Source organism: Equus przewalskii, chromosome 6, assembly GCF_037783145.1.
Source record: "Equus przewalskii isolate Varuska chromosome 6, EquPr2, whole genome shotgun sequence".
Classification (NCBI taxonomy): domain Eukaryota; kingdom Metazoa; phylum Chordata; class Mammalia; order Perissodactyla; family Equidae; genus Equus; species Equus przewalskii.
The window spans coordinates 2690830-2704518 of NC_091836.1; the positions used below are offsets into that span (position 1 = coordinate 2690830).

Below are 13689 nucleotides of genomic sequence, written 5' to 3' on the forward strand. Positions count from 1 at the left end.
GGGAAGGACCCGGGGCAGAGGCGGGGCCTGGTCTCGACCCCACAGACTGCGATCTGAGCTCTTACCCGTTCGATAAACATTTAATTTTTTACATCCGACATAACGGAGGGCTGGGGGTCCCGGGGGCCCGGCCACCACGGAAGGTTCCGGGCGGGGGGCTAAGGCACAGCGGTGGCAGCGACGGCGGCCGTCACAGGTACACGGGCTGCTCCTGGCCGGTGAGCAGGCGGTAGGTGGCGACCGGCATGGTCTTGATGTGGACCTGGGGGAGAGGGCGGGCGGCTGGGCGGGGGCTGGGGGCGGGCGGTCCCCCTTGTCCCCCGCGCCCCGCACCTCCACGTGCGCCTCGGTGAGCAGCTCGATGATGCGCGCGTGCGGCGTGGCGACCACGCTCTGCCCGTTGATCTCGATGATGCGGTGGCCCACGCGGACGCCCCCGCGCTCGGCGATGCCCCCGCGCAGAAGGCTGCAGATCTGTGGGGACAGGACGTGGTGGCTGCGGGGGCCGCGCGACGGGCCGCCCGCCCACCCACCTGTCCCCTGCCACCCCGGGCCGGGGCTCACGATGCCATCCTCCACGCAGAAGCCCAGCTGCTCGCGGGCGTGCGGCCGGCGGATGATGGCCGTGGTGACCGGCGGGCAATGCACGATGCTCAGGGTCACCAGCGTCTGCGACTTCACCTCCTGCCGGGGGCACGGGGGCCGCTGGCCTAGCTAGGCCCATGGGGGCTGCCGGACCGACCTCCTGGCAAGCTGCAGCCCCTGCTGGGCCTCAGTTTACCCACCCATCAGATGGAACCTGCCGTCCAGGCCTTAGATTCTGGGAGGCCCCTCGAGGGGCGGGGCTGTGTGACCTCTCTCCTCCCCAGGCCTCAGTTTCCCCTGAGTGCCCACGTGCAGGCAGGACTTCATATTCCATGCTGTCCCTTTGGGGACGGTTGGTGGGAGGGGACCACCGAGGGGACGTGGGGAGGTGGGGCCCCGGGGGACTCACGCGGACGGCGGCCTGGCAGGCGGCCAGGGGCAGCCCCACCAGGCTGGCCCCGTTGATGGCGGTCAGGCGGTCCCCGATGCTCAGGGCGCCCGAGCGCTCGGCTGGGCCGCCGTGCAGCAGGTTGGCGATGACGGCCGTGGGCAGCAGCGACCCCCAGCCCGACTCCACCAGAGCCACGCCCAGGGCCTCGCCGCGCCGCTTCTCGATGCACACCTGTGGGGCACGCGGGCACAGCGTCGGTGCACCCCGGGGGCGGGGGACACACGGCAGGCAGGGGGCCGCCGCTGCCCGCTCACCTCCCTGCAGTTGTCACTGTTGGAGAAGTGATCCAGGTCCCCGTTGTGCAGGTGGCCCGGGCCCACGGCCCCCTGGCCCTGCCGCGCGGCCACCTGGCCGGGGTCCAGGCCGCTGTCGCGCAGGAACTGGCTGTAGGCCACCGCGAAGGCCTGGCCGATGGCCTGGGCGATGAGCTGGGCCTGCGGGCACGGGGGACGTCTCGGGGGGGCCGCCCGCCTCCTCCAGGTCCCCCCCAGCCTCCCGGCGTCCTTGGCGCTGAGCCCTTGCGCCCCCCGGGGACGGGATTCCCCAGAAACGGTGCTCTCGGGGCGTCGGGGATGCCAGCCGCTGTCTCAGGACTCTATGCGGGGGGACCAGGGGGGCGGGCGGGGGGGTGGCCGGGCCCGGCGCTCACGTCGTCGGCGCGGAAGACGTGGCACAGCATCTTGCAGAGCCGCGGGCCGCCCGCCGGGGGTGGGGGCCGCCGTGCCCGCCGCCGCGCCATGAGCACCAGGATGCTGCCGATGTCGGCAATGTAGGAGATAGTCTGCAGCGCGTGGTCCATCATGGCCTCCTGCACGGGCGACACGGGGCCTGGGCGGGCTGCGAGGTCCCGGCGGAGCCCCCCCACCCCTGACCCGACGCCGGCCCGGCCCCTACCTGGGAGTCGGCCGTCAGGACCTTGACCCGCTTGGTGGAGACGAAGAGGTCCACGTCCGTCATGGGCTGCGTCTCCCCGTCGGGGGCCTGTGGGCACGGGGGACGTGGAGGCCCCCGAGGACCTGGCCACTGCCCCCCCAGGCGGCCACCCCCCTGCCCGGCGACCCTGGGGAGCCCCGTGGCCCGGCGCGGCCTCACCTTGACGCGGTCCACGGCCTCCTGGGCCTGTGCCATGCGCGCGCTGGGCGGCGGGTTCCGCTGGGACAGCAGCTGCGTGGAGCCCAGGTACTTGGCCGCGAAGATGACACCGTCCAGGAGGTCCTCGTAGTCACAGGGTCCAGGCGCTGCAGCAACGGGGACGACGGTCAGCCCCGAGGGCCCCCAGGCTCCGCCGCCCCCGCCGGCTCTGCCCCGAGGCACCGAGCTCCAGCCCGTGGGGCTGACCGTCCTGAAGCGCACGGGGCCATCCCCGGTCCCCACCACGCCCTCAGCTTGGCCCTCACAGCTCCAGAACCTTCCATCAGTCTGGAGCTGGCTCTGCCCACGGCTCCAGGGCCCCCAGGCAGAGGACCCGGTTTCAAGAGCGGCTGTGAGTCCAGAATGACGGCCAGATCCAGAAACAGCTCCGGTGCTCACGGGCCCCCCCCCCACCCCCCGCCCCGGGCTTCTAGAATCCCGTGATCAGCCTAGAACCAGACGGCCCCACTCTCGTTCCTAAAACGTGCAGCGTTACAGGACTATGGTCAACGCCACCAGATGGTTCTGGAATTCTCCCAATCAATCTAGAACTAGTCTACTTGACCCGTTTTTTCTAGAATTCTCTCTAATCAGCCCAGGACCACAGGCAACTCGGCTCCGTGGTCACGAAAACGCCCGATCAGAGCAGAAAGAAGTAACTGTTCTGTCTCTATCACTCTCATGCTGTCCAGACCCCAGATGGCTCCAAGCCACGATTCTAGAACTCTCCGACAGGTCTCAAACTAAACCCGCCAGGGGTTCTAGATGCCTAGATGACTCTAGAACCACAGGCTTCTCCCTTCCACGATTCTAGAACTTCTGAATCATGACAGCATCACGTAGCTCGTCCCAAGGTTCTAGAATATCCTCAAATAGCTTGTGACCCCAGCTGCCCCCGGGGGTTCTAGAATTATCTGAACAGTCCAGAAACACACAGCTCTCCTCAATGGTCTCAAATTCCCCCCAACCCAGCCCAGAATCACACACAGCTTTGCCCCCTGGCTCCCGAATTCCCTGAGCCACCTAGAACCAGATGGCACTGCAACGGTTCTAGAAAGTTCTAAGCCGTACCTACTGCTGCTTGGTTTAGAACCACAGGGACAGGCCCCCAGTCGTGGAGGCTCTAAGTGAATTTAAGTACAGCCAGCTCTGCCCGGTGTCCCCCACGAGCTGAGTGTTCCGGAACGGCAGGCAACTCGGCCCTGGGGTTCTGGAATTGGGCTAACGTGGCAGCCACCAGGCACCAGGGGACACCGTGCACTTGACATGTGACTGGTCCAGACTGACATGTACCGTAGATGCAAAGTGCAATTCAATTTTGAAGACTTAGTGTAAAAAAACGTGAAATAATTATAAGATGCTAACTAGATGTTGAAATAATGTTTTCAAGACATCGAGTGAACTAAAATACACCATTAAAGGTAATCTTCCCTGTTTTATTTTGAACGGGGATAACCAGGAAGTTTAAAATCACATATGGCTCACGTTACTTTCCCACTGTATGGCACAGTTCTAGAACCTTCTGATTCCTCTAGAATCAGAGGGCCCTGCCTCAAGTTCTAGAACACCCCTTGCTGGTCTAGAACCGCAGACGACCTCCATCCGCTGTGGTTCTAGATCGCCTGCCTCTGAGCAGAACCAGGCGGCTCTGGCCAGCATTCCAGATCATTCTCCAGCCCGGGTTCCTTTAATCTAGAACCACAAGCAGAGTGCCCAGTTCTAGAACTCCCGAGGTCAGCCACAGCTCCACCCACGAGTCCAGAACCTTCGTGGACCTACAGGCCCAGACCAGCTCCCCTCCCCACAACCACAGAACTTGCTCTTTGACCTATGGCCTCTAGTAGTTTTGGGGGACATTCTAGAACATCCCAAATGGCCAGAACTGGTTCTTTCAATCCTTTAAGGCAGAGATTGGCAAACTGTTTCGGCAAAGGGCCAAAGAGTAAGTATTTCTGTCCTTGTGGGCCAGATGGTCTCCGTTGCAACCTGACTGTTCTGACACAAAGGCCGCCAGAGACGACGACACACCAACGCGTGGACGTGACCGTGGTCCACTCTATCTGCGGACCCCGACATCCCAACCGCGTCCCATCTTTACGTGCCAAGAACTCTTCTCCTTTTGGATTCTTTTCTAGCCCTTTCAAAACGCACAGGCCACCCTCGGTTCCAGATCTGATGTGCCACCAACCCCCAGGCCTGCCCTGCCCCCTCGGCTCCTTCCAGAACATTCTCCCGACTGTCTCTGCTCTCCCAGGCCGCGTGGAATCCACTCGAAAGCAACCTCTGAGCCTCATCTGGAAGCAACTCCTGACGGGCAAAGCTCTGGGGCAGATCCGGGAGCCCGAGTTGGCTGCTCTGACCCACCCCCCACCCCCTGGGCCCGGGCGGGCAGGGTACTCACCCTCCTGGAGGGCAGGGCGGGACGCAGGGGACGCCGGGGTGGCCGGGCTCTGCAAGGAGACGAAGAGGGCGGCCTGAGTCCCGGGCTCGGCCAGCAGCAGAGGCGCCCGGGACCGGGCAGGCTGTACCTGGGCGCCGGTGGGTGGCCCTGCAGGAGCCACCAAGGGCACAGTCTCCAGCCAGGGCTCCGGGGAGCTGCTGGAGCTCCTGCTGCCCCCCTGCTCGGCAGAAGCTCCCTCTGCCCACTCCGGGGGGCCGCTCTCCTCCTCCGGGTCCTCGGGGGGCTGCAGAAGGTGGGGAGCAGGGTCCGGGGGCTCCTCGGGATACGACGGGGAAGGAACGGCCTCCTCGAGGCGCAGAAGGCTCAGCAGGTCATCCCGGCCGGCCTCGGCCGACAGGAGCCCGTGGGCATCGGCGACGTCCTGGGGGGCCAGGCCATGGCCGGTGGCGATGTGCAGGGGGCAGGGGGGGCCATCCGGGGACAGGGCCCCCAGGTCACCCGGCAGGGCCTCAAACTGCTGCACGAGGTCCTCGACACTCGGCCCGTCCAGTTCCATGTGACTCAGGCTGCCGGGGCCTCCGGGCGCCGGGGCCCACTGGAGGTCACGGGGGGCGTCCTGAGAGGGTGAGAGCGAGCCCCCGGGCTCCTCCAAGTCCATGGCCGGAGGCACAGGCGGGGGGCGGGGCGGCGTCAGGAATTCCATCCTGGACCCCAGGCCGAGACCGGCATCTGAGAGATTCGAAGGGTCGGTTTCCCGGGGGCTAATTTGGTGCTGTCGCCGGGCGCTGCGCACACAGAACACGGGATTTAATCCTCGCCATACCCTGCAGGGAACGGCCTGCCCCGATCCCCGTTTTACAGTCGAGGAAACTGAGGCACAGAATGAGCAGGGGTAAGGCAGTGGCTTCCCGGGGCTCCAAACCCCGACGACTCCCCGGTCCCTGTCACCCCAGCCCCGGTTCTTCCAAATCCTCCTCCCCCGCAACGTGGGGCCCAGGCTGGAGACACACCCCGACCCCAGAGACCCCAGAGACCCCGGACTCAAGACCCCAGACTTTAGACTCAGGGCCCCAGACTTAATCGTAGAGATCCGAGACGCCAGAAAACAGACCCTCACCTGCCACCTCCGAAGCCACGGCCCGGGTCAACTCCAGACCCCGACCCCGACCCCAGAACCCAGGCTGAGGGCGGACCCCGAGCCTAAAGCTCAAAGTTCAGACCCCAGCGCTCACGCAGACCCCACGCTCAAGACTTCAGACCTCTGGCCCCAGGCACCGCCCCAGACCCCGCTCTGTCCCGCGGGGACACTCACTTCTCAAACCGAGGTGGTCCCAGCGCGCGCGGACCCCAGGACCCAGCGTCCAGGGTCCGCCCTGGTCGTTCCAGCCGCCGCCGCTCGCCGCTTCCCTGGCCCACTGGGCATGCGCACGCTCGCGGGGTCTGCTGGGAAATGTAGTTCTTCCAGCCAGACTCGCCGCGCGGGGGCGCTAGGTGTACGCACGCCGGTTCGAATCCCCGGCCTGCATCCATGCACCGTGGGCGCATGGGCTGGCCTCTGGGCGTGTTTCCTCAACTGCAGAATGGGATTCATAATCACTGCCCGCCTCCGACGGCGGCGGCATTCTCCCAAGGGATGACGGCTGGGTAGGAATGGGACTGGGAAATACTGAAGGAGGGAAAGGCGGTCTCTTTGGACTCCGGGGAAACCGGAAGCAGCGCGGGGACCCTATTGTAGATGGACTTCCGGTTTGGCTTGTATTAAGGAGGCCGAATAACGCCTCCCGGCTTGACTTTATCTCCCTGAGCGTCGGCTCCGATTGCAAACGGGGGATAATAATAGTACCCGCCTCCTAATTGTGAGGATTAGAGAGGAAGCTGGCTAAGGATTTAGCAGAAGGGCCGGAATATAATGAATCCAACACGTGTGAGCTGTTTATTACTTTTAGGTTTCCGGTAATTTTCCTCAAATAGAATCAGGAATGTACAAGGTGCGATCTTTGGGGTAAATGACCAGTAACTGAAGAAGGACAAGAAGTCAATGAAACACCCTTTGAAAGTCGCCTCATACAGTAACGGGATATCTATAAAAGTTTAGAGAAGTCACGATGAATGTACACCTGAGGCTGGAATACTACATTTCCCAGAAGTCTCTAAGAGCCTACAACTCCCAAGGGCCCCTTGGCCGCTGACGTCTCCCGGAAGCGAGCACGTGCGGGCAGCCAGCATACGTCATGGCGGCCAGACGCCTCTTCGGAGCTGCCCGGACCTGGGCCGGCTGGCCGGCGCGGCAGCTCCCGGATCCCGCCGATTCAGGAAGACTCCTTGTACGGGATTATGCCAAGAAAGCGGGTGAGCTGCGTTAAGAGGGACCGAGATAAGCACGGCGGGGACATTGGGGAGTTGCTAGTGCGCAGGCGCTGGTTGCGCAGGTGGGTCCTAGCATCAGTGCGCAAGCGTGCAGAGGCCGACGCTAGGCTTTACGCGCATGCGCAGTTTGAGGGACCCGCGGGCGCGAGTCGTGAAGCCGAGCGGCCAGTGAGGAGGGTGTGGGTTACGTGGAGCACATGCGCTTCACTGCGCAGGCGCAGAGTTGTTTTTTTTTTTGGAGGCGGGGTCAGAGAAGGTCATGAACTTGAATTCTCAGCCTGTTTCTGCCCCCTAATCACAGTGTGACCTTGGGCAAGTCACCACCGGAAATTCGAGAAGGCAGTGGGCTCCATCTAAGGATTAACCACTTAAGCAAAAGCGAACAAAGTGATTTAAAGTTTAGCTGGATACAGCCTTGCCTGATCTCCTTGTGGCGAGGCGGGAATTGACAAATGTTCGGCCTTAAAGCCGCGTGGCAGCGTTTTCTCCGCGCCATAGACAGAAGGACTCGAAATGGAGCTGCAGAGCAGTGGCTCGGTCACTCTTGAAGTCGTTCTGAGGGCCGCAGCCAGGGTCCAGCCAGGCCCCCGGGGAGGGGGCAGCCGGGGGAGGAGGGCGGGGCTGGGCGGGGCTGGGCTGAGCCGACTCTCCCCACCCGCCCGCCCGCCCGGCCGCAGTCGTTAAGGGGGGTCGAGGCGGCAAAGGCGCGGTCAGCGAGGCCCTGAAGGACCCGGAGGTGTGCACGGACCCGGTGCGGCTCAGCACGCACGCCATGGGCGTCAACATCTACAAGGACGGGCCCGACGTGGCGCTCAGGCCGGACGCCGAGTACCCCGAGTGGTGAGTGGCCAGGCGGCGTCCTCCCAGGTCATCGGGACGCCCTGGGGGGTCGGGGGGTAGCCGGGGGGCCTCATATGACTGGGGTTACGCCTCCGTCAGAGGGTCGTGAGGAGTTAGTGAGATCAGGATGCCTGCGAACTGCATCCAGCAGCGTCCTTTGTTTTAAACAAGCATTTATTAAGCGCTTACTGTTTGCCAGGCCCTGTCCTAGGTGCTGGGGACACAAAAGGGCACAGAACAGGCCAGAGTCCCTGGTGACGGGTGAGGGGGGCCTGGCTGATCCAATCTGAGGTTTCACGGGTCAGCCCCCCCCCCCCCCCCGGGGAGGTGAGGCCAGAGTCAGCACCTGAGTGGGTGGGGGGAGCTTCAGAGGCAGGCGGAGGGAACAGCCCGTGCAAAGGGCCTGGGGCCGCACTGCCCCTGGCTAGTCAGTGGAATGGCTGGGAGCCGAGGTGGAGAGCCGGGGAGACGGGGCAGGGAGGGGACGGAGCCCAGCCCCCTAGGGCCCAGGGGGCTACAGGAGGGATTTTGCTTTTGGCCGCGAGAGCCAGGCATGCGGGCCACCGACGTGGGCTGATCCTTAGAGCCGGGGAAGGTTCAGAGAGGTCGAGCGAGTGGCCGGGGAGGCGTCACAGCACAGCCAGTGGCCCGGGGGCAGGAGAGGGCTTGTGTGTCCCCCTGGGATCCTAGTGCCGTCGGGAAGGGGGGGGACCGCCCTGAGCCCCGCCCGCGCCCCGCCAGGCTGTTCCAGATGAACTTGGGCCCCCCCAAGACGCTGGAGGAGCTGGACCCCGAGACCCGCGAGTACTGGCGGCTGCTGCGCAAGCACAACATCTGGCGCCACAACCGGCTCAGCAAGAACCAGAAGTTCTAGAGGGCGGGTCGCCCGAGCCCAGGCCGCGAGGACCCCGAGGGACCCCCGAGGGCACGGCTCCCACCATCCCGCCCCCGAGGGAGACTGTCTTTCCGGGAGAAACAGCCTTTTCCATGAACGGAGCCTCCCCCGGCTCCCGTGTGCGCCCCTCAGCGAGGCTGGATCAGGGCCGGGCTGGGGGGGGATAAAGACCCCGGGCCCGTCCTTGGGGGGGGTGGTCTGACAGCGCCCGGAGGGGGAGGGACGCCAGCGGGGAGGGGCCCCAGCTGCCACCCCCTGCTGAGCCTCTGCGGGCCATCCTCACCTCCAGGCAGAACTGGATTTCTTGTCTGGATTCTTGAATTCTTCGCCCTGTGCAACGGGCCCCACCTCAGTCCTCGAGGGCCGGATTTTTCTAGCCAAGCCTCTGGGTTGCCAGGGGATCAACCCCACGCAGGCCACCCGAAGCCGAAGAGTGTGAGCTTCAGGAACTGAGATGTCCGGGAGTGGCTTTGGCTTCAGGCAGGGGTGGATCCAGGTGCTTCAGTATCCGGATATGTGTCTCTGTCTATCTCTGAGTCCTTTCAGCCTCCAGTGGGTAGTTCTCCCCGGCAGAGTTGACTCCATCCTAACCCATTTCAGCAAGGACTTTCCTTCCTGTGAAGGTCACGGGGCTTTCTCCAGGGGCAGTCACTTGAGCCCAGGCAGCTGGGCTGTGGGTCATCCTCCCGTCCATCTGTAGTGGTCGCACTGGTGCTCGGGTCTCAGCTGTCGTGTTGTGCGCCCGCCACCACCCACCCCCCTCGAAACACATCCTGGCGTCTGCATTGGGCACCGAGAATCTGGCCACACACAGCCCAGGGGAGAAGCGCGGCTCCCGCAGCCCCACCTCCTGCCCGGCCTGGCTGCGAGGGCGGGTGTGCGGGGGTCGCAGGGCTGAGGCCTGAGCCCGCGGACTGGAGGGTTGGAGGAGGCCGGCCCGTCACGTTGGGTCTGCAGGCCCCACCCTCTCCCGGGTAGGCTCCGCCCCCATGGCCATGGCCCCACCCTCTCCCCCCGCCCCCCCCTTCTCTGGGTAGGCCCCGCCCCACAGCTGTGGCCCCGCCCTCCACGCCCGTCTGTCTTCTGGCTGGACCAGTGGGGTGGGGGCCTTGCGGCTAATGCCGCCGGGTCCCGAGAAAACGGGAGCCTCATCCGCTTAGGACTCTGCCGAGCGGATTACTGCCCACCTGCTCTGCCTGGTGACCTGCCCTGGGCCGGCAGACAGTCCCAACCCTCCCACGGCTCCCCGTGGCTCTCGGGAGGGGCCAGAGATGTAACAACCATGGGGCCAGGCCCGACCTGCCCCGTCCCCTCCCTGCCCTCTCTCCTCCCTCTGCTCCAGCCACGGGGACCTCCTCGCTGTTCCTCCCAGACGCCAGGCCCGGGCCTGCCCCAGGGCCTTTACACAGGCTGTGCCCTCTGCCTGGGTCGCTCCTCCCCCAGGTGTCCCCATGGCTCCCTCCTTCCTCTCCAGGTCTCTGCTCTGGGGTCACTTTGTCCACGAGGCGTCCCCTGACCGCCTATTAAATTGCAGCCCTGCACGACCAGTTGTCGTCCTGGTTTTATTTTCCCTCTAGGACTTGTCACCAGCTCGCGGTTTGGGTTTTACTTATTTATTTTTTTAATCGTGCTTTTTGTCTCTCCCACTGGAGTGGCAGCTCGGTCAGGACAGGGGTCTTTGTTCTGTTCACCATCCCGTCCCTGTCGCATGTTGGATGAATGATGGATGGGTGGATGGGTTGGCCCGGCAGCTGTAGCGTCACCACGACATGGACCCGGGGCCCGTGTGCTGCCATCTGAGGCTGGAGATGAGCAGGCGGGCTGTGGGCCCCGCGGGTGTGGATGTGGCCTGAGGGCCGGAAGTGAGCCTGTGGTCGCTTCCTGGACGCAGCCCGGAGGGGGCGGGGTGCCGGCCGCTTGCAGCTTCTGCCCCTGTGTCCCCATCCCCCTCCTGCTCTGACCGGGGCTGCCTGTTCCCTGGGGAGACGCCCCGTTGTGCTGGCACCGGTCACACCCCATTCCTTGCCCCCAACAGCCTCGTGTCCTGAGTCCGGCCCGGCCCCGGGCAGGGCGGCCGTCTTGCCCTCATGAGCCCCGGGGAGACACGGCTGGGTTGGCCTCGCTGGGCTGGGGGACGTGACGGGGTCTGTGGTGGGGTGGGGGGACAGAAGCCACACCTGGGTACCTGGAGGGAGCAGGGACGGGCGGTATTCCCCCAGCGTCACCTGCCTCTGCCTGCGTGTCCCCCGTGAGCGCCCGGCAGGGGTCCCACCGCTTCGCACGCCCCCAGGGACCCAGCGCCGTGCCTGGCGGGACGGGGTCAGCAACGAGTTTGGAAACGGCTCCGTCCACTCCCGGCCGTGCGACCTCAGGAACCTGGGTGGGAGATGAGCAGGGGGCACTCAGAGAATCAGCGTCCCGTGGCTCCTGAGGCCCCAGGAGGGGCAGAGGGTGCCCCGAGGCCAGCCGCGGGTGGGGGACCCGGCGCGGGAGGCCACTGACGGACAGGGAGGGTGGGACGCGGAGGCCCCAAGCCTTGCTCTGCAGCAGCGGTCTGGTCTGGTGGCCGGGCCGCTCTGTGACCAGGCTGTGGTCGCTGTCCCCGGGAGGTCGCAGGCCCTGGTGACAGGGCGGACGGCTCAGGCCGGGGGCCAGGCCCTGTCCAGCGCCTGCGCGTGCTCCTTGGCCAGCAGCCGCAGCGACGCCTCCTCCAGCGCGAAGCCGTCCGAGAAGGCGGGCCCGAAGGCGTGGGGCGCGAAGGTCGCCTGCAGCCCGGGGCCGGGGCCCAGGAGGCGCGGCAGGCCCGGCCCGGCAGGGGGCCCGGGGCCCAGCCAGGGCTCCAGGGGCAGCGGCACGGCCGGAGGGCGGGCGAACGGCAGGGCTGGGGCCTCGGGGAGCCTCGGGGCTGCCACGGCCCCGGAGCCGGACTCCAGACGCTCCTGGCGGCGCCACTTGGCCCGGCGGTTCTGGAACCACACCTGGAGGCGGCGAGAGGGGTTCTCCCAGCTCAGGGCCATCGGGGCGCAGCCAGGCCACTCTTCCCCACCTGTGGCGTTCCTCCCCACCTCTCAGGGTGCTGCCTGCTGTCTAGCCTGACTCCCTCGTGCTGCAGCGCCTCAAGGACATGGCCATCTTCAGGGCGGGACCCCTGCCGCCTGGCTCCCACCGCATCAGCCCCCGAGGCTTTTTGGAATCCAGTCCCTCCTTGCCATTCCCTCTGCCTGGGCCCCCTCGGGCTCCCGGCTCTCAGGCCCCAGGCATGAGGTCCAAGCCACTCGGCTCGGCATTCGAGGCCCTTCACGAGCTCTTTCACAGCCCCATTCTCTGCCTCCCCTTCCACCGCCGCCCAACCAGCTCAGCGGAAACACCTTCAATGTACTGCTGCCACATCTCTGCACAAGCTGTTCTGGATGCCTAGGAAAACGCCCCTTCTCCTTCCCAGCGGCAAACTCCTACTCCAACATCAAGGCCCCAGCCCTGCATCTCCTCCTCCAGGAGGCCTTCCCGGTTTCTCTTCGGGCCACAGCCTGGGAGGGTCCCCGGGTGGCGGGACGCCCTCACCTGCACGCGCACCTCGGGCAGGTGCACCTTGGCTGCCAGCTCCTCGCGGCTGTAAACGTCCGGGTAGTGGGAGGCCTCGAAGGCCCGCTCGAGCTGGTGCAGCTGGTAGGTGGTGAAGGTGGTGCGGTTGCGCCGGTGCTGCTTCTTGGGGGCCTCCTCGCCCGGCCCCGGGGCCCCGCCCTCCGCCGCCGGCCCCTCGCCCGCGCTCAGGAACATGCTCCTCCGCGCCCCCGCCTGGCGGGGCGGCAGCGCCACGGATGGGGTGGGACCGCGGGAGGGACGGCCGGCCGGGCAGGCGGGGAGGGGCCCGCGGTCCTCGTCGGCGTCCCCGTCGACCTCCGACTCTCTGTCTCCACCTCCTTCCCTGTTGATGCCTCCGCGTCTGGCTCCCTACATCTCTGTCCGTCTGTCTGTCTGTCTGTCTCCCTGTCTGGGACCCAGGACGCAGAGGCTGGGACGCTGCCCCCACAGCTCCCTCCCCCGCCGCCCGCGCAGCGCTCACGGCCAGGCAGCCCCTCCTGGGCCGTGGGATCCGGCGTCCACGGGGCTCCGCCCGGTGGCCCGAGGGGGGGCCCTGGGGAGGATTAGCCCGGTGATTAACTGAGCCTCCCGGGGAGGGCAGCCCGACGGAGGGCTGGGGCCGTGGGGTGGGGGACACGTCAGCCTGGGCCTGCCACCCTCGCTGTAGGACACCAACAAGGGCCCGCTTCTCTGGGCCTCAGTTTCCCTAGCTGTGACACCAGGACTCAGCCCTGGAGCTCTCACGCGGACTCCACACAGTGAATGGTATGCAGTCAGTGCTTACTGAGTGTCCAGTTACGGTTTTTATCAGCTGGGGCCAGAAGAAGGCCCTCTCAGAGTCACAGATGTCAACGGGGTGGGGGAAGCTGAGGTCCCAGGAGGTGAGGGCAGTTCCAGGTGGCTCCCTGGGCACTGAGTAGGACAGGGCATAGGGGGCATTTTAGCTGGGTTTTGAGGGATGAATAGAAGTTCACTCCATTCTCTCAGTCAACATGTGATGGAGCCCTGACTGTGGACCAGGTACTGCCCACAGTAGGCAACAAAACACAAACCTTGGAGCTGACATCCTAGTGGGAGAGACAGACAACCAGCAACTACACCAGGAAAATGCAGCTGCTGGTGGTCGGAGGCCTAGTGAGGACACTCAGGCCGAGGAGGGACGGGGCACGCAGGGTGGGCTGCTCTTTTAAGGATCTGCATGGGGATCTACTGGGAGCCGTCGGGGGTGGGGGGCAGGGGAGGGACACAGGCGGACGGCGTTTGGGACGAGAATCTGTTGTGGGCAAGATGGAGGCCGGGAGGATGCAGAGGCCTGGTCAGGGCCATGGGGATGGCGGGGGGCCCGGGGGACAGGAGAGCAGTTCCACGGGGACAAAGTTTGGGGAGGAGGAGCGGGCGATACGCAGGCCCGTTTGGGGGCAGGTGGATGATGGGATT

General features: G+C 65.6%; 3 protein-coding genes across 4 annotated transcripts; 1 reads left to right on the forward strand and 2 right to left on the reverse strand.

Moving 5' to 3' along the window:
• Positions 1-61: 61 nt before the first annotated feature.
• Positions 62-6034, reverse strand: APBA3 (amyloid beta precursor protein binding family A member 3). Of its 2 annotated transcripts, XM_070622584.1 has the most exons (11): positions 5881-6034; positions 4696-5353; positions 4569-4617; positions 2129-2274; positions 1931-2017; positions 1686-1844; positions 1291-1470; positions 995-1207; positions 565-684; positions 334-474; positions 62-262 (listed from the first exon to the last, which is right to left on the reverse strand). In XM_070622584.1, exons 2-11 carry the CDS (start codon positions 5269-5271, stop codon positions 191-193), a joined length of 1743 nt encoding a protein of 580 aa, XP_070478685.1. In that variant the 5' UTR covers positions 5272-5353; positions 5881-6034; the 3' UTR covers positions 62-190. The 2 variants fall into 2 exon arrangements, with proteins under 2 accessions (XP_070478685.1, XP_070478686.1); XM_070622585.1 differs by lacking the exon at positions 565-684.
• Positions 6035-6122: 88 nt separating this feature from the next.
• On the forward strand, positions 6123-10217 carry MRPL54 (mitochondrial ribosomal protein L54). Its single transcript, XM_070622591.1, has 3 exons — positions 6123-6917; positions 7613-7775; positions 8517-10217. Exons 1-3 carry the CDS (start codon positions 6800-6802, stop codon positions 8647-8649), a joined length of 414 nt encoding a protein of 137 aa, XP_070478692.1. The 5' UTR covers positions 6123-6799; the 3' UTR covers positions 8650-10217.
• Positions 10218-10267: 50 nt separating this feature from the next.
• RAX2 (retina and anterior neural fold homeobox 2) lies at positions 10268-12621 on the reverse strand. Its single transcript, XM_070622592.1, has 2 exons — positions 12232-12621; positions 10268-11648 (listed from the first exon to the last, which is right to left on the reverse strand). Exons 1-2 carry the CDS (start codon positions 12445-12447, stop codon positions 11310-11312), a joined length of 555 nt encoding a protein of 184 aa, XP_070478693.1. The 5' UTR covers positions 12448-12621; the 3' UTR covers positions 10268-11309.
• Between the last annotated feature and the right edge of the window lie 1068 nt (positions 12622-13689).